The sequence below is a fragment of the Saccopteryx bilineata genome, chromosome 3 (genome assembly GCF_036850765.1).
Source record: "Saccopteryx bilineata isolate mSacBil1 chromosome 3, mSacBil1_pri_phased_curated, whole genome shotgun sequence".
Classification (NCBI taxonomy): domain Eukaryota; kingdom Metazoa; phylum Chordata; class Mammalia; order Chiroptera; family Emballonuridae; genus Saccopteryx; species Saccopteryx bilineata.
In genome coordinates this window covers 91,234,045-91,253,086 of record NC_089492.1, presented here as the reverse complement: position 1 = coordinate 91,253,086, position 19,042 = coordinate 91,234,045, and the positions used below count along the sequence as shown (strand labels likewise).

Here is a 19,042-nt window from a genome sequence, read left to right as displayed (position 1 = left end):
GAAGTCAGAATGCAAAGGGGAGAATGCAACAACTTTCTGAATACACCCATGGCAAAGGAAAGTTAACTCCTCTCTAATCCTGAAATACAGCTACTGCAGCCACAAGGAAATCAAAAAGCATTTATCAGCTGTTCTGGGCACTTGTCCCGTTCACCCCCTCGAGAGCTTAGGGATTTTTGCTTTCTCCAGCCCCGTAGTTAAGGAAGGCTAGAACACGCTGGCAGGGTGCGGACCACTCCCATCACTCCCCGAGATCCAGAGTTTCACAGGCAACGCCCACCCAAATCTAGAGACTCTCCCTACCCCTACCCTACCCACCACGCCCCAAGATTCGAACTTGCGTAAACCAAACTAAGAAAGGTTGGAACGTTCCCTCTCCCCCCTCCCTCCGCCGGGTTGCCTGGTCCCCACGCCCAGCTGCCACGCAGCCAGTCTTCCTGCCCTCCTTTAGACTGCTGGCTTCACTATTCAGTAATACGCATGTGCAAAACCGTGCCGCCTGGTAAACCTTCATCCAGCTGGGACAGAGCGGTAGGCGGGACCCATCTTTTTGCGCACGCTCAAGACATGCGCAGTGCGGGGGCTGAAGCGCCAGACGTCGATTTGGAAGTTCCGGGGAGGGAGCGCATGCGCTAGCGTACGCGTTGCCGGCGAAGAGGGGAGCCTGACGACTCGGAAATTTGAATACCTTTAGCATGGAGTGCGACCTCATGGAGACTGACATCTTGGAGTCGTTGGAAGATCTAGGGTAAGAGTACCAGGGCACGGGTCTCCCAATCCCCACTCTGCCGCCCCCCACCCCGGAACACCTCACGAGTCCCTGTCGGAGACACCTGCCTCTCCACGCCTCACCTCACCCCGTGGCTCCTGCTGGCTGTCGCCTCCCTAAGGCTCCGCGACCCCAGTGCCACGTCCACTGTCTGCCCTACAGTTCGGACCCCTCCAATGCGACGTCCTTAGGCCTGCCCTGTGCTTCTTGCATTCGAGTTACCCGCAGGGTTTGTCAGTCATGCGTGTCATTGTCTGGGCACCGGTTCTCTCCAGTCCCCTCGCTGAGCTTCTCGCTCTCCATCCTCTTGCCCTACCCCCTCACCCCCTAGAGGTTGCCAAAGTTGATTCTCTGATTTCCTACTTGTCCTCCAAACTTCCTAGTCCTGTCTTGAGCCCCCGCTCCTACCCCACCCCACTTGTCTCAAAAAAGCTGCTCTGCTCAGTCATCTCTGCATGCACCCAGACTTCCCTAAACCACATGTCTGTGCGCTGCATCGGCTCCGCTCGCTACCTCGCTTGTGCACCTAACTTGTCACCACCTCCATGGGAACCACTGTCAGTCTCTCTAGACTCTGACACGTCTTTGGGCCATTATTAGCCATTACCTTACTCTTAGGGCCGGCTTCACCCGCCAAATCCTTGCATGTTTGTTGTGCGTTTTGTCTCCCTTTCTGACAGTTAACTAACCCTAATTCATCTTATGTAGAAGTTGGCAATAAGGCTTCTTATCTCACTGGGTCACCCAGATCAGTGTATTCTATTAAAACTTGAAAACATAGGACCTCTTGGATTAAATGTTGTTTCAAAAACAACTCGTATTATTAAATATTTGCCTTTAGGTACAGTGTCAAAAAACACTTACAGATTTAACTAGCCGTATTTATAATGAAACAAGTTCTTCACCAAAACCTTCCCCTAGGCATTCACATAACATGGAAATATTTAAGGGAAATCTTTCTTTGAGAAAGTACACTGTGAGAGTTCCCAAAGTTGGCTGTCTTAAGTAACTTAGATACTGATGAATTACCATTCTTCTTTTTTTTTTAACTTGCTTTGAATTATCATGAATATTCCAGACTTTAGGGGGCTTATTTCTTTGACTAGCGCCTAAGTAAAAGTTGTTCTGCAAAATGGGCTCTTTTGGTAGACATCTCAGGAAATTGCTTGCTCACACATGAAGCCGTTCATTCAGTAAATATTTTTGAGGAACACTTATTTCTGTGGGGGTGTTGGTCTGAGGACTTAATGGTACAAAGTGAGGAGGAAGGGAGAAGTTCACACTGTAAGAATATAGGATGAGGAGATCTGACCCTAAACTAGTAAAGGACCCCTTTACTACAAAAAGAAATGAAGTCCTAGAAGCTTCTTAAAAGTAACACTTCAGATGAGTGTTGAAAGAGCAGTGGAATGCGAGGACAAGGTAGACCTTACTTAAATGTAGTCATTCAGTATGGATAGAGATTGCCTTTATCCAACAATTGTTAATGGGTGCTGTTTCTTCCCATTGTTGTTCTTTTACCCTCATTTAACTATATTTTTCTTCTCTTGGGTACTATAAAAGTAATTGTTACTGTACTAATTAATCAAAAAATTAAGATGGGTTGTAACATAAACCATGGGATTTTCTAAAAACTTTGCTGTGAGTTTCAATCATAACTACTTAGTTGGGTGGCTTTCAGTCATTAAAATTTAGCCTTACTTGATTGATGTGTACTTTTAAAGAATATACTGAGAAATACTAGAATTAAATGACTATCTTTTATCTCTAAATTGGCATCTGGTAGAAATTCAGTAACTACTTGTAAAATAAAAGAGCAAAATCTAAATATGTAACACAAGGAGAAACTAATAGTCTAGTCTCTTTATTCCAATGTCGAATATAGGGTTTTAAATCTAGAAGCCAGAGTATGTATAATCTTATTTTTTGTGTAACACATTTTCCATTCTGTTCAACGTATACACATGTAATTGTATTTTAAAAGGATCAAATCTTGTCCTTTGTATAACATCTCTGTACCACTAAACATCAAATTATCTTAAGCATATTTAATATATCATCTTTACTAATAGGGCTTTAATTAATATTTTATTTAAAAGACGATAAGATAATCTAAAGAATATGTATTTTAAAATTACTTTGAGAATGACAAGATCCTTAATTCTAGCTATATTCTAGCTATATTCTAGATTGGAGTTCATTATCTCTATTGCCTTTTATGATGAATATTTGAATATTTAATACCTTTTTTAAATTAGATTTGAATCACGTACAAAGGATTAGGTTTCACTGTACCAGTTCACCCAAAAATCAACTCGTCAACAATTTTTAAACTTGACGTTTCTTTGGTACTAAGGTCTTACTAGTCTTAACTCTCATTAAATATAGAAAAAAGGAGACAAACGATTAATTGGAAAATTTTTGCTTTTAAAGAAAGTCATTAAAATTTATTTCTGGAAAAATATCTAAAAGAAATAACCTGAGTTTTATTTCTGAAATAAACTATAGTATAATTAGCTATCACTTATTAATCTGGTTTTAATTCTCAATTCAGTTCAAGTAAGAAAATAAATCTTTGTACAGTAAAAGCTTTCACTAAGTGTTTAGAAGTTCATATAATTTAGGAGTACATTATATGTGATTCTGTTAAATATTCACCTATATTTTGAAGAGTTTAAATGCAGTTACCATTCAGCTTATTTTTCTTATGGTTTAGTATAGTTCTAATTTTTATTTATATTTGTAAGTTTAGAAATTGGTCACCATAACTTATCTTTATTAAACTATTGCTTAATTATACAAATAATACATAATTATATTGTGTCTGTAATATATTAGCAGTGATTTTATATTCTTCTGAAGTGTGGTTTCTTAACTCGCCAGTTACAAGGGTTCATTGTTAGAAGATGGCGCTCTGTCTCAGGCAGTCTCTGCTGGAGCCAGTTCTCCTGAGTTTACCAAACTCTGTGCTTGGCTGGTGTCTGAATTAAGAGTGGTCTGTAAACTGGAGGAAAATGTGCAAGCAACTAACAGTAAGTAAACGTTCAGTTTTAGGTGCAAAATATAAAAATAAAATTTGGATATTGTCAATTGAACATTATCAGTTCTAAAGTTCTTTGTAAATATTTTAAAAATTGTAAAGTAGCCAAATACGTTGCCTCCATTGTTTTTAGAGAAAGGTAATTCAGAAGTTGGAAATACAGAATATAATAATACATTATTAAAATTTTGTTAAAGACCCTATTACTAAGATATAGAAAAATGGAGACAAACATAGCATACGTGAACTTTGCATTCTTTGTAAAACATGACTTGTGTGATCTTAAATTGGGGGCTAACACTAGAAATTAGTATGTTTTTCTTTTTGGACTACCAGATTCCCAAAGTACATATAGCATGTAAAGTAAATGCATTGTAATTGTTAAATGTAGGGAGAAAGAGAATACTTAATTTAGAAGTTTTCTGTATCATAAGAATATATCACTAGATATATACCACACAACCAGATCCAACACCACCAGATTTATGGCATTGAGAACTGTTTTATATTTGCCAATTTTGTTATTGTTTTAGCACTAGTTTGTTCATTCTGCAAAAGAGACAGAGGTTTGGAACCTGACACTCTACCATCTGGTTCCCTCCTACCATAGGTAAAACTATAATAGACAAAGAAAAATGCCTACCTGTTAATCCACCCTTATGGAAAACTAGACACATAATCCCATTTTCTTTTTACAGAATTCCATTGTGAAGAGTTCATACTTGTATGTAGTATATTTAATGTGTACATGTTAGTTGCATCTAATTCTAATTTTTAAGGAGACTATAGTTCAACAGTTATGATAGCAGCAGCTTGCATTTATTGAGCACATACTATGTTCTAAGTATTTATATTTTACATGTGTTACATTTAAACCTCAGGACAATCCTATGAGGCAGGGTTTTTTAAAAATCAATTTTAGAGAGAAAGGGAAACATCAATTTGTTCTACTTATTTATGCATTCTTGGGATAGTTCTTTTATTATTGGTTGATTTTTAGAGAGAGGAAGAAAGAGAGAAAGAGAGGGAAGCATTCATTTGTTGTTGCTTTTTATTGTACGTGCATTGGTTGCTTCCCATATGTGCCCTGACCAGGGTTCAAATCCACAACCTTGGTGTTTCAGGAAGATGCTCTATCCAACTGTGCTACCTGGCTAGGGCAAGGCAGGTTTTATTACTCGTTGAAACATTAACCCTTTGAGTAGTGAGGTTTTTTTTCATGCTCACTGTCCCCCAGGAGTGAGGTTTTTTTTTTTTTTCAAAAAATGAAATTAGTTCCAGTTACAGTTTTATTAACTTAAAATCATGTTTGTTTGATAACCAATTTATGGAAACAAGAACATACATTTGCCTTTTTTTAATGTTGCCTTACACATTTTTAAAATAAAAATTTTTGTACAATCATACTCTGGATGGTCAGGAGGCACGAGGACGTACATGAACATTTGTACTACTCAAAGAGTTAAACCAGGAAGCACAATGAGAATAAACACATTGCCTGACGTCACACATTCAGTAAACCATAAAGCCAGCATTCAACCCCAGCAGTCAAATTTGGTAGCTAGTGCTACCAAACATTGCCTCTTGGCCTAACACTTCAGAGATTGTAAGAACTTTTGAATAAACACCTATTCTAGACAGTAACTATTTCTATAACTTGGAACCCCTCTGTTCCATTGAAAACATTTTATAGAAGCCAACACATAAAACAGGTAAAAGTGTAGCTGTTCTAGTGGAAACAGAGTACTTTTAGCACAACTCTCCCCTCAGCCTGCCAGCTGCCTCTAAAGGAGTTCTGTGGGACTTGAGCTTGCAGAACACAGTTGGAGAAACATTGATAATACAGTCTTCCCATTTTATAGATGAGAAAAGGACTCAAGTCAGATAACTCAAAGTTTGTTAGTTAATTTTTGCCCTTCTGTGACATTGAATAGAGAACCATCAAAATAGTAAGAAAGAAAACATTTTTTCTTGGTTCAACAAGTGAATTCTATACTTTACATGCTATAGAAATACAGAACCACAAGTCAGCCTTGGCTAGGTAGCTGAGTTGGTTTGTACATCCTTCCAATATGCCAAGGTTGTGAGTTCTATCCAGGGTCAGGGCACATACAAGAATCAACCAATGAATGCATAAATAAGTGGAAAAACAAATCGATGCCCCCCACCAAATCAATAAATAAAAATTTAAACATTAAAAGTATAAGTCATGCCTGACCTGTGGTGGCGCAGTGGATAAAGCGTCGACCTGGAAATGCTGAGGTCGCCGGTTCGAAACCCTGGGCTTACCTGGTCAAGGCACATATGGGAGTTGATGCTTCTAGCTCCTCCCCGCTTCTCTCTCTCTCTCTCTCTCTGTCTCTCTCTCCTCTCCCTCTCTCTCCTTTCTATAAATGAATAAATAAAATAATAAAATAAGTTAAAAAATATTAGGACATTAAAAAAAAAAAGACTGTGATTAAAAGTATAAGTCATGTTCACTACCTTCAAATTTAGTCTAGGTTTTAGAAATTAGATTTGGCACAAATGAAACAGCTAGGTATTAGTAGTAACTAAATGCTTTACTTTGTGGTTCACAGGGAGAGGAAATCAGTGTTGATAGTACTTGGGGAAGGTTTCATGAAGGAGCAAGACCTCTGGACTTGGATGGCTAGGTGGGATTTGATCGAAGAGGAGAGGGTAGAAGGCATATCCGTCAAAGGGAATAACGAGTGAAGGCGCAGAAGTGGAAATTAGACTGTAGTAGAACAGCGAGGAGACCTGCCTGGCACAGATAGATGGAATATTTGTGGATGTGGTAGATTACTGCGAACATAATAATCTGCTGAGAAGGGCAGAGCAGAGAGGCTAGGAGGAATCTTTAAAGATAGAAAAATTAGATTAGGTGAGGTAGAAATTAGAAAGCCATTAAAACCTGACCAGCAATGGTGCAGTGGGTAGAGCGTCAGCCTGGGACACTGAGGTCCCAGGTTCAAAATGCCCAGATCACCAGCTTGAGCATAGGCTCATTGACATAATCCCAAGGTTACTGGCTTGAAGACCGAGGTCATTGGCTTAAACGCAAGGTCGTTTGCTTGAGCAAGGGGTCACTGGCTCACCTAGAGCCCCCCATCAAGGCATGTATGAGAAAGCAAACACTGAACAACTGAAGCATGCAGCTGAGTTGATGCTTCTTATCTCTCTCCCTTCCTGTCACTCTCACACTCTCAGAAAAAAATAAAAATACAAGCCATTAAAGATTCTCAAATAAGGGAATAACTTAATGAAAGTACTTAAGAACGAAAATTGTCAATGGTATAAGAAAGAATGAATTAGAAAAAAAGGAACTTGTATTAGGAAAATTTTACTAAAAATTTCAATTTATTTGTGTGTGTGTGTGTGCGTGCGCACTAATGGGAAAACAATCATTTTTATTAACTAAGATTATTTTAATTCTTAAAAGGCGCAGATGAAGCTGAAGAATTCCAGCTAGAGGTGAGTGGGCTACTAGGGGAGATGAACTGTCCGTATCTGTCACTGACATCTGGGGATGTGACCAAGCGCCTTCTTGTTCAGAAGAACTGCCTCCTTTTGCTCAGTAAGTTCATGGCTACTAGAATGTAGCTGTTTTCTATTTATGTTTTCTGTGACCAGTAAACTAGTTGTTATGGTTTTGTTTCATTATGGATTAAATTCAGAATACTACTTATTTTAAAGAAAACTTGATTAAATTTCCAGCTTAGAAGCTGTTGGTGGGTCTGTGCATCTGTGCACTGGTAGCAGAGTTGTTTTGCAATTGCTACTCTTTTATTGTTTAACTGGTGGTACTGAAGCTGTTGTGCTTCACCTAATGCAGTGGTTCTCAACCTTTCTAATGCCGTGACCCCACAATACAGTTCCTCATGTTGTGGTGACCCCAAACCAAAAAATAATTTTGGTGGCTACTTCATAACTGTAATTTTGCTACAGTTATGATTCGGAATGTAAATACCTGATATGCATTATGTATTTTCCGATGGCTTTAGGCGACCCCACCGGGGTCATGACCCACAGGTTGAGAACCGCTGACCTAATGTGACCAGAGATGGTGGTGCTGGAGTGTGTTCAAGTGTGTGATCATCAGACTTGACTGTTCTAGACAGAGCGCATTTCAAATGGACTGGGAAAACAGTGTGGGAATAATGACAGTTTTCGTTTTTTTTAATTAAAATGTTTTGTCTTGTTGATGTTTCTTTGTGGTTGGGTAATTGTTGACGGGTGTCAGTTTTGTTTGTAAATGTAAACTTTTCTGCAATAGTATGTGCTTTGTTCCTGTACTCACTGATCATTGTGGGAAATAAATTATTATAAAAAGTTCTTTCCTTCCATGTTTTTTTCCGTACTAACTACTGTTTCTCTCTTCAACCTGAAAAACAGTAAGTAGAATCACAATTTTGTTCCCTTAAATAAACTCTCCAATAAATTTAACCAGTAGTCTTAATTCAGAATTTTTGTAGCATTCTGAGACACATTTAAATTAAGCTTTGTATAGATCTTATTATGACAAGCACAACTCAGGATTTTAAAAGTATTTGTCTTTACAACCATACTATGGTTTCTAGAAAATGCTACAACTCTAATTTTGAAGGTTTAATTTAAAAACAAACAAAAGAAATGTGTTCATAGCTGTTATACTTAGGCACTACTTATTCCAGATCACTTTCTTAATTTCCCCTTTGTCAAATGATTGTTACTGGGGTGATACATCCATGCGATTAGCTCCTGTTTTAGGTACTGATATTGCTGCATATAGTTCTTTGCATGCATTTAATAAACTTCAAATTGTATAATTGCTATAACTGGCTCGGCCACAGTGTACTCAGTGACTCTCCTTGGTAGCACCGCTTATCTTTACCAATACCTACTATTTGGCACTTAGAATTTGTTCTTTTACACAGGAAGACAACTGTGTGGAAAGGTTAGTAGTAACCCTGAATAGCTAATTCTTCCAAAGAGCTCAGAGTTTGGCCTTTTTAGTGCTGATACTTATAAAAACCACTTTGAGTATAAATATTTATAAAATACCTTTAACTCTTTCCTCTTACTTAAGCAGACTGCCTAGAACATGATTATTTTGGACTCAGGGTCAATGTTAATAGACTGTTTTAATGTGCTATCATCTCAAAAACTCTTCAGGAAAAATCAGCTATTCTCTCCTCAACTAAATGATTAAGTCAACTTGCAGGTTCCTCTGCTCTTTGAGTTCTTCACACCTCCACGCTGCTCACTTCCGTCCTCTTTATCATTGCTTTCGCTGTCCCCGTTCTGAACTGTTCCCTGGTGTGTTTCCTCTGTCGTGCTGATGTGTATGTACATGGACTCATTCTCTGCTCGTTCTGTGTGAATATTTCTCACCCTTCCAAGTACCAGTTGTCACATCTTGATGCTATAATTTTACCTACTTCTTCCAACACCCTTACCTTACTGATTTGAATCTTAACACATTGCATTTGAGGGGGAAAAATAAACCAACTTCACTAGAATTGTTAGTAAAATAGAATAGTCTTCAAATGAGTGGCTAAAAAACTCGGTGTGTCAGGTTAAGAAGTATTTTGGCTGTTCATTGGCCTTTCTGGTTGTCAGAACATTTTCTTAGGTAAAGTAAATCAGATATCTAAATTTCTAATAGATGAAGGCTAGTCATCTTTTTATTCATTTATTCCTAACTAGGTTGTCAGTAGGGATAATCTTTTTAGTTTGTTTTGTATTATATTTCTAGTCAGTGCCTTTCCTAGTACTTTGAACACATCAGCTACAGTTAATGCTTTTTGATAGTAATTGTATTGATGAACTAATTTTGTGAATATCTGAGCTACGTTGAGAACAAATTAATTTAGAGAACAAATTAATTAAATCATATAATATATGATTTTCTAGAACAAGGGTTGGCAAACTTTCTTAAAGGGCCAGGTAATATTTCCAGCTTTGTGGGCCATAAGATCTCTGTCACAACTCTTAACACCGTTGCAGTAGCTGTAAGCAGTCATAGACGATACTGAAACGGATGAATGGGACAGTGTTCCAATAAAACCTTATTTATAAAAGCTGATTATTTTCATGACAGTGGGGTTTTACTATTTTGATCTTTTAACTCATACCGTTTGCTATATGGAAACACACTAAGATTTTATCAAACCCATTTAGAATGACCTTTCCAGAAACGTTGCTGTATTTACTGCTCTAGAATAGGAGTTGGCAGCTTTTCAGAAATGATCTGCCAAAATTATATCCCTGTACTTCTAGCCTTACACCTTGAATATAGGAAATAGATATTCATGTTAATTGTTCATTTGTACTTGTAAACCTGAGTCCAGAAAAGCTCTTTTTTTCAAAACTATTTTTCTAATATTATCAGAAGGTTCTCACTTTGTCACATACCTGAAATCCTGAGATCCAAATGATTCCTAATCATATTATATAAAAATGTAAATGTCCTTGGGAAGGCTAAAGGATAAGATTGAATATTTATATCTCCACGTTAATTACCTGGAGCAGATTGCAGCCCTCATTATACCTGACTAAGCAGTACCCATGGGTGATACTGATACAAAAGGATTCTGCCAAGAAGTGATGCGGAAGTTTGTTGTTGTTTTCACGGGAGGGGACAAGAATAAAGAAAGGGGGAAAAGGAATACTGAGAAGAATATAGATGGAAGAGGGTTTTGTTTGGTTTTGTTTTGTTTTGTTTTTGAATAGCCAGAGGGTGATGTTAGGCTACTGGAGACCATAAGAAAGAAACTTGTGGGAGTTTAGTGCCTTTCTCCTTCTCCTGTAAGTTAAACTGTGACTACTAAAACATGTTGTTTCACACCAGTGCTAAACAGACTTTCTGAGTATTTGAAGGTAAGAGAAATAGATAGTTATATCACTGAGGCATATCAGTGGTGAGAAGTTAAAAATAATAATAATGTAATTTTTGTAATTGTCACCAAAAATTTGCGACCTGCCACCTTTTACAAATTTGTCAATAGATGCCAACCCCTGTTCTGTAGGCTCCTTAATAGTGGAATGCAAGAATCCTGATTTTTAGATGTGATCTACCTTGATCTTTTAGTTTCAAATAATTGCTTAATTTTAAATCAACCTTTAAAATACATATTGGTTAAATACCTGAATTATAGAACCAGGTTATGTTATGTCATTTGAGGTAAAAATGGGTTTTCTTTCTTGTTTATATCCATTCTTGCAGCTTTAAAAGTTACATATCATTAGGTCTATAGAGTTGTGACTCCAGATTTATGACTATTAACTGTAGCTGTATCTCATTTTGAAATCTTATTTTGTTTACTTCAGCATACCTCATCTCAGAACTAGAAGCTGCCAGAATGCTCTGTGTGAATACTCCTCCAAAAAAAGCTCAAGAAGGAGGCGGTAGTGAGGTCTTTCAAGAGTTGAAAGGCATATGTATTGCTCTAGGAATGTCCAAACCTCCAGCCAATATAACTATGTTCCAATTCTTCAGCGGGATTGAAAAAAAAGTAAGACCTTTAGTACCAGATTGTAGTGTATTAAAGGCATAGTCCTACATTTGTTTGAAATGAAGCAAGTTAATTTCTCTTAATGGGAACCTAATGGGCATATTAATAAGTAATTGTTACTAAATGAGTTTTGGGTTTTAAATCCTAGATGCCTTAAAGAAAAATTAGTATTTTAGTGTTTTTTAACATGTTAGCATGTTTCTTTTTCAAAAAGGAAACTTTACACTTTGATTTATAAACTGAAATAAGCTAGATATAATGTAAAAAGAATCAAGTCCTTTTAAAAATTATTTTATCATTGAACTTTGATGCAATTAATTTTTAAAGTCTTTATCATTAAATGTTACCACCCTCCTCCCAATTTCCTGGACAGAAAGGATGATAGTGTTCTTGGTTTATAATCCAGTCACTTCGTGTCCTACAAGTTTCAATTGGCAAACTAGATTTCTTGACTGCTAACATAATCTAGTATATGAAAATAATTTATGCCACACCTTATCAACAGTGAGGAGGTTTTTAAATAATTTATTAGGAACAAGCAATTTAAATACAAAAATGAATGATTAGAAGGAATGGTATTTGTCATAGCAGAGTTATTCTCTGTATGCATATCTGCTGGACTAAGAATTGGTACATTTGCATTGTGGGGCAGATGGGCACCACGATGCACAAATCTGGCTGAACTCTACAGGGGAGCAGCAGTGTACCCGTAGTCCCTATTTTTCTGTGTTTTCATTCATCCATTCAGCAAATACCATGAAGTGCCTACCGTTGTCCGGCACTGTTGTAAGTGCAATGAAGGAATCGTGCTTCCGTAGGCACGTGAGGAGTAGGCAAGTGAGTGTCTTTATTGTGTGGGTCTTGTACATTTCAGAACATCCTCACCTTTGCCTCTGTCAGGAGTCTTCTTTTGATGGCAAGATATGATGGGACTTGGGAAGATGAGGAGGATATGTGTTACTATTAGATTTGTTTATTCATTCATTTATGTTTTTGTGTCAGTTAAAGGAAACGTTAGCAAAAGTTCCACCTAATCATGTGGGAAAGCCTTTAATGAAGAAGTCAATGGGACCAGCCCACTGGGTGAGTAGTAGTCACCTGGAGTAAGTTTGCAAGGAACCATCTATCTTACGATATTTATATTGACACTTATAGTTGGGTGCCTTTTAAGTTATAGTTTCTAATACGTAGTTTCCTAGGTGGACATCCTTAGAGTTACTCTTGTGAATCTTGAGATTTGTACAGTATAATTTTATTTTTGTAAGGTTAGAAACACTTATCATTTGTAATCATACAGCTGATTAAAATAAATAGAAGTTGCCCTGGCCAGATAGTTTGGTTGGTTAGAGTGTCATACCAGTTTGCAGTGGTTGTGGGTTCCATCCCCAGTCATGGCACGTACAGAAACAGATCGATGTTTCTGTCTCTCCCCCTATAAAATCAGTCATTAATATTTTTACAAAATAAATAAATAAATAGAGGTTCAGTATGATGCATGTTTCTAATTGCCAAATGAGTTGCCTTTAAGCCAAAAACCATTAGGCTGAGCTTCATACAATGAATTATGGGAAAGCTAAATGAGAGTTTTGTACTTGACATATTTTTTATTATGTTTTGAGACTTGTATAGCATTTCTTTAATTATGACTTTTATTATATTTATTAGCTATTTATTTTGTGCTAAGTGCTGGGATTCAGTTACAAATGAAACACACTTGGAGCAGGGGTCAAGTAGATTTACATTCTAACTTTTAAAAAAAATTTTGTTTCAGGAAAAGATAGAAGCAATTAACCAAGCCATAGCCAATGAATATGAAGTTCGGAGAAAGCTGCTAATAAAACGTTTGGATGTCACTGTCCAGTCTTTTGGTTGGTCTGATCGAGCTAAGGTATACATTAAATAATTTAGAGGGCAGAGTATTTATAGACTTGATTCTTAAGCGTCCCTAATACAATTTAGATACATAGACTACAAGAGAAATGCATAGGAAACACACACAGAAACTATTCTTTAGTGAGTTGCTGTGTAGCAATTCTTTCAGCTATTTAGCAATAGTGAAAACATTTATTTTTCAGTTTTTATATATTGTTCAAAAAAACTGTATGTTATAGACCCTACTGGAATTTTGTTTCAGGACCCATTTGTGAGAGAAATGGAGAGAGTATCTGAAAATTACCAAAATAATAAATTTTTTAATTATTTTACTATACTTTAAGCTAATAATTTAATTTCATTGGATTTAGGGGGACCAGATATTATGATCTATTTATAAAGAATTGGAGAATCTGGTAAGACTTATTTTAGCTTAAATGAGATAATCCAGGTAAAGGTCTTGGTCATTCAACAGATAGTTATTAAATATCTGTATCTAGTTTTTGGTCAGTAAATGGGAATTAATGGGCACAATTGATTAATTTGACTTTCTTAGAAACCTGAAATGGAACTAAAATTTGAATTTATGTGGAAGCTAGTCCAGATGTTAGTATAAGATGTTCCCTTAATAGTGCATTTATTTTTGGAAATAGGTTTTTCTCTAAATTTTAGTGAATTGACTCAAAATGTTTTTATTTAGTTCTCTAATAATTTTGCTAATATGTTAGTTTCACGTTAGCAAAGTTCTGTCCACTACTGAATTGTTGAGGTAGGTATTTATTGGGTTACAATATTTTAGTGTTGGAACGGGGTCTTAATAGATCAGTTTTAATTCCCCTCATTCTGTAACTAAAAGAAATGAAGACCTAGATAAATGGGAGACTTTACCCAGTGCTATTGATTTCATGGTTAGTCAGTAGTAGCAGGAGTAAATTGTTCTCTTCTGTGATTGCTGTTTAGGAAGTACAAGTCTTAAGTTATCTTTCATAAAAAGAGTTATTTCACCCTCATCGTCGTAGATATAATCCAGAAACAATAACCTACAACTTTCAGCTAGAAAAGCATATAATGATCGATAAAAGTACACTGACCAAGACATTAACACTGTGCCATTAATGGACTTGACAGCTGGCATCCTGGTACTCTGAGCTTCCTTTTATTCTCCTCATTTTTGACATTGTAATAGAGCTGTGTTTAATCTAGGTGATACTTAAAGTTTTTTTTAAACTGTAATACATAATGATTTATGAAATATATAAACATATTGAGGGTAAGGAAGGATTTATACAAATTACTTGCACAGATCTATTTTTTCCACCCCTTTAATGGAATTTATGTACTGATAATTTCACTTTGAAGCTTTGTCTTGGCCCTGGTTGGTGGTTCAGTGGATAGAGTGTTGGCCTGGCGTATGGATATTTTGGGTTCGATTCTGAGTCAGGCACATAGGAAAAGCAACCATTTGCTTCTCTCCCTCTTCTCCCCCTCTTCCCTTCCCACAGCCAGTGGCTCAGTTGGTTTGAGCCTGGCCCCAGGTGCTGAATATAGCTCAGTTGATCTAACAGAACAGTGTCAGGCACTAAAAATAGCTCAGTACTGGAGCATCAGCCTAGGACAGGATTAATCAAGTAGATCCCCTCAGGATGCATGCAGGAGTCTGTCTCACTGTCTCTCCTCACCTTAAAAAAAAACACAAAACAACTTTGTCTTATATTACATTATAAAAATTACTTTTTTTTTTTTTTCCTAATTAAGTGAGAGCAGGGTAGGCAGAGAGACTCCCAAACGTGCCCCCACCGGGATCCACCCAGCAAGCTCTATGGGGCAATGCTCTACCCTTCTGGTGCTTGCTTGGTTGCTGAGCAACCGAGCTCTTTTTAGCATCTGAGGCTGAGGCCAGGGGAGCCATTCTCAGCACCTGGGCCAACTCTCTTGAATCAATCGAGCCATGGCTGTGGGAAGAGGAGGGCTGGAAAAGCAGATGTTCACTCTTCGGTGTGCCCTGACTGGCAATCGAACCCTGGATATCTACTCCCTGGGCTGATGCTCTACCACTGAGCCAACTGGCCAGAGCCTAGAAATTACTTTTATATGCAAAAGTGAAATTTATGCACTTATATCTCACTTTAAAATTACATTTTAAATCAGGTTTATTTGAAACATATGTAACCGTTTTCTCAAAGGTGTTTGGTTCCCTTCAGTGACCATGGATTGCATCCTCTTTTAGATACAATAGTGATTCTAAGAAAAATGAGTGTAAGATATATTCAGGAAATATTCCCCAAACTATGGAATGACAATCTTTTTATTAAGTATTAAAGAAATTTTTTAAAATAGATCATCTTAACGACAATAGCTGTTTTCATTTTTAGTGTTTTTTCTTCATCCATATATATAACCATCGTAAACATACCTGTCTGTATTCAATTTTGTCGCGTAATGTTATCGAAACATTCACCATCAATATATGAGTGCCTGCATATAACCAAAAGACTTATCAAATAATTTTATTCTTACGCTGGCTTGCTGTGTATTGTACATTTAGCTGTTGCTTCCAAAATTTAGTAGATAGGGGATTGTTGCCATTTCTCAAAATTTAGGTTACTTTAATTTATGTTCATTGATTTGTCTGTAAAAAATGTCTCATGTTTGTCTGACCTTGTATTCTCTTATGTGAACTTTCTTTTATACTTTTGTTTATTTATATTTTGTGGTCTTATGTTTGAAATATTTAAATGACTTGCTCAAGGTTTCTAATTTTCTAGTGGTTTGCCTTTCTCATTAGAGCTAACAACTTTAATCGTTAACTTATATTTCTACTAAATGGTTAAGGTAGACCCTTCGTTCTTATTCATTATTTATAATAGAGAAAAATTATTAAATAATGGGGGTTCATCTTTGTAAGAAATTTATTGTGTTATGTTAACATAATTAGTACAAATTAATCACAACTAGATGTTGATCTCTTAGTAAACAAAGATGGGAAAATTAAAAGGCAATGATCTAAGACCAATGGCAGGGGTCTTTTTTAGCCTTACAGTCCAAATGGACCCCTCCGCCCCCTCGATTCCTGCTCTCCTTTACCCCCAAAATACGCACCATCATTTCTTACTGTACTATTACAGAGTTCTTGACTAGGTAGGCACAATGGCGAATATATAACTTTTTCCCTCCCATCTAGAGCCTAGTAAATACTATTATCAGACATTTTGGAAATATTTTATTTATTTAATATGAGTGTCCCTATGTCATTTTGAAAACTGACATTTGTCTTTGAAAACTTTTTTTCAACAGAGTCAGACAGAGAAATTAGCAAAGGTTTACCAACCGAAACGTTCAGTCTTATCTCCTAAAAGTGCTATTTCTGTTGCCCATCTTTTGGCTGCAAGACAAGACTTGTCAAAGATTTTAAGGACAAGCAGTGGCTCTATAAGAGAAAAGACTGCCTGTGCCATCAATAAGGTGATTAGAGTACATTCAACTTTCTTTCAAATACATTTATTTCTGTTGACAAAATAAATAGTTTAAAATATCTTTCTTATCCCATAGGTGTTGATGGGCAGGGTGCCTGACAGAGGCGGTAGACCCAATGAAATTGAGCCTCCACCCCCAGAGATGCCACCATGGCAAAAAAGGCAAGATGGCCCACAGCAGCCAGCAGGAGGCCGAGGAGGAGGGAGAGGTGGTTATGAACATTCCTCATACGGAGGACGAGGAGGTCATGAACAAGGAGGAGGGAGAGGTGGACGTGGTGGCTATGACCACGGTGGCCGAGGGGGAGGAAGAGGAAATAAGCATCAAGGAGGCTGGACAGATGGAGGGAGTGGAGGAGGAGGTAGCTACCAAGATGGTGGTTATCGAGATTCAGGCTTCCAGCCAGGTGCCTATCATGGTGGCCACAGCAGTGGCTATCAAGGCAGTGGTTATAGTGGCTTCCAAACATCTACTTATACAGGAAGTGGGTACCAGGGGGGTGGATACCAGCAGGACAATAGATACCAAGATGGTGGGCACCATAGTGATCGAGGCAGTGGTCGTGGGGGGAGAGGTGGTCGTGGAGGCCGCGGTGGACGCGGAGGCCAGGGAGGAGGCTGGGGAGGAAGGGGCCAGAATTATCACCAAGGGGGACAATTTGAACAACACTTCCAGCATGGAGGTTATCAGTATAATCACTCTGGATTTGGACAGGGAAGACATTATACTAGTTGAGGCTATAGAACCTTACATTTTGCTAGAGCTCAAGTAATAGAAACTTAGTTTAAGAATCCTGAATCCAGTGTGTATTTTGAATGTGAGACCGCAGGTGGCAGGCAGATTCCTGCTTGGCACATGCATTTTATAGGTCTTCATTCAATTAAGTTGGGTTTTTTTTAATGGACTTACATAATGCTGTTTATTTGAAAAACACATACATCTCTCCTTTGTATGAAGAATTTTTTAAAGGTAATTAAAATTGCCTTTAATTGACCAGTAGACTAATTCCACAGTCAGAACATGCATACTTTTTTGAAGAAGTTACTTGAATAGATAGTTTTCAATATACAGTTTTGAAAATGAGGATTCTCCTAGATTTTTTAGGTTTGCAACTAGGAAACTTTCCTCATATTAACAATCCACTTATATGTGTTTTCCTTATACAGTTCTAATGTCTGTTTTCCAAGCACAGTTTCTGCCCTGGTTGGCTTTTTATTTGGAGGTTATGCCACAGTTGTTTCATGAGAGAACCTTTAGATCAGTTCCTATTAAATGAGCTCTTCTACAGATAGCACATTCAGTAGCCTTATCCTCTTGATGGAATATGTACCACAAGCTGAACTTGGAAAATCCCGAACACGGCCAAATCCGTCAAGATTATAAAAGCAAACTAAGTTGTGAATCTATAGTACATGTAGGCATATAGTTAAGTACGTATAGCAATTTCAAAACTGACCTGCATTCATTCAAAACAAGTTCCTCCTTCAACCTTATTTTTACTTGAAATCTGCTAGAAGAAACAGCAAACTGAAATTTGTTTTATGCACGAGTTAATAAAATACCACTGGCTCAGCAAATACAAGTTAGTTTGCTTTGGGCAGGCGATTTTTTTTTTTGTAACGGAAGAAATGCACTACAGAGAAAGAGGACAGATTTTTGCTTAGTGCGGGAGGCCCTTTATTATTGCTGCAGAAAACAAAAGCCTGGCTGAGTTGACGTTTTACATTCTCCTTTACTGAAATCTACATGATGCTTCTTGCTGGGTTTTTGTATACTTAAACATTGTCAAGCTGTGAAAGAAAATGGTTGGAGGTGTGCTTTGTGTGAAAGGTGAGCAATAAAAGTATCTGTATGTTCTCTCTGGTTTTGAGTTTTATTTTAGCTACTTTTTAGATGGAGTTATTCTGGATACTTGCTTCAAGCTTATGAGCTTGCCCCCCCCCCAAAAAAAAAAGATGCTTGAGCATTCCCAAAAACATAATTTGTAGTGAAAGATAATCCTTACCCTAGAACCTTAAACTGAAAAAGATCTGTTTCCAAATGTACCTTTTACCTATGCTATGGGAGAAAACTTCCTTACTCATATGTGGCCACTGGGTGTAGCTATTGCTACACAGTGTATTAGGCAAAGGTAAATCACGGCCCCATTCTTTTAGGGATTATGTTATATATTCTCTCCATTCTTCCTAAGAACGAGGGACATTTTTCTTAAAAGAAAAAGATTGGAAATATAAATATGTGTTTTTAAAAAAAGAAAAAGTATTTCCTTTTTCTACTACATGAGTTGTTTTTTTTAAAGAATCAACATTTCTTACGATTAAAATAATTCTATTTGCTGTTCAGATAAGCACATTGTTTTGATAGCTAAATCCATTTTTGAAAGCCTCCCTT

The 19,042-nt window shown here is 37.2% G+C and overlaps 1 protein-coding gene across 1 annotated transcript; it reads left to right on the top strand.

Annotated features, from left to right (window-relative positions):
* Positions 1–598: 598 nt before the first annotated feature.
* On the top strand, positions 599–18,508 carry FAM98A (family with sequence similarity 98 member A). The gene is made up of 8 exons (XM_066266888.1): positions 599–748; positions 3,653–3,801; positions 7,252–7,386; positions 11,121–11,305; positions 12,308–12,388; positions 13,077–13,193; positions 16,472–16,639; positions 16,727–18,508. Exons 1-8 carry the CDS (start codon positions 696–698, stop codon positions 17,384–17,386), a joined length of 1,548 nt encoding a protein of 515 aa, XP_066122985.1. The 5' UTR covers positions 599–695; the 3' UTR covers positions 17,387–18,508.
* The last annotated feature ends 534 nt before the right edge of the window (positions 18,509–19,042 follow it).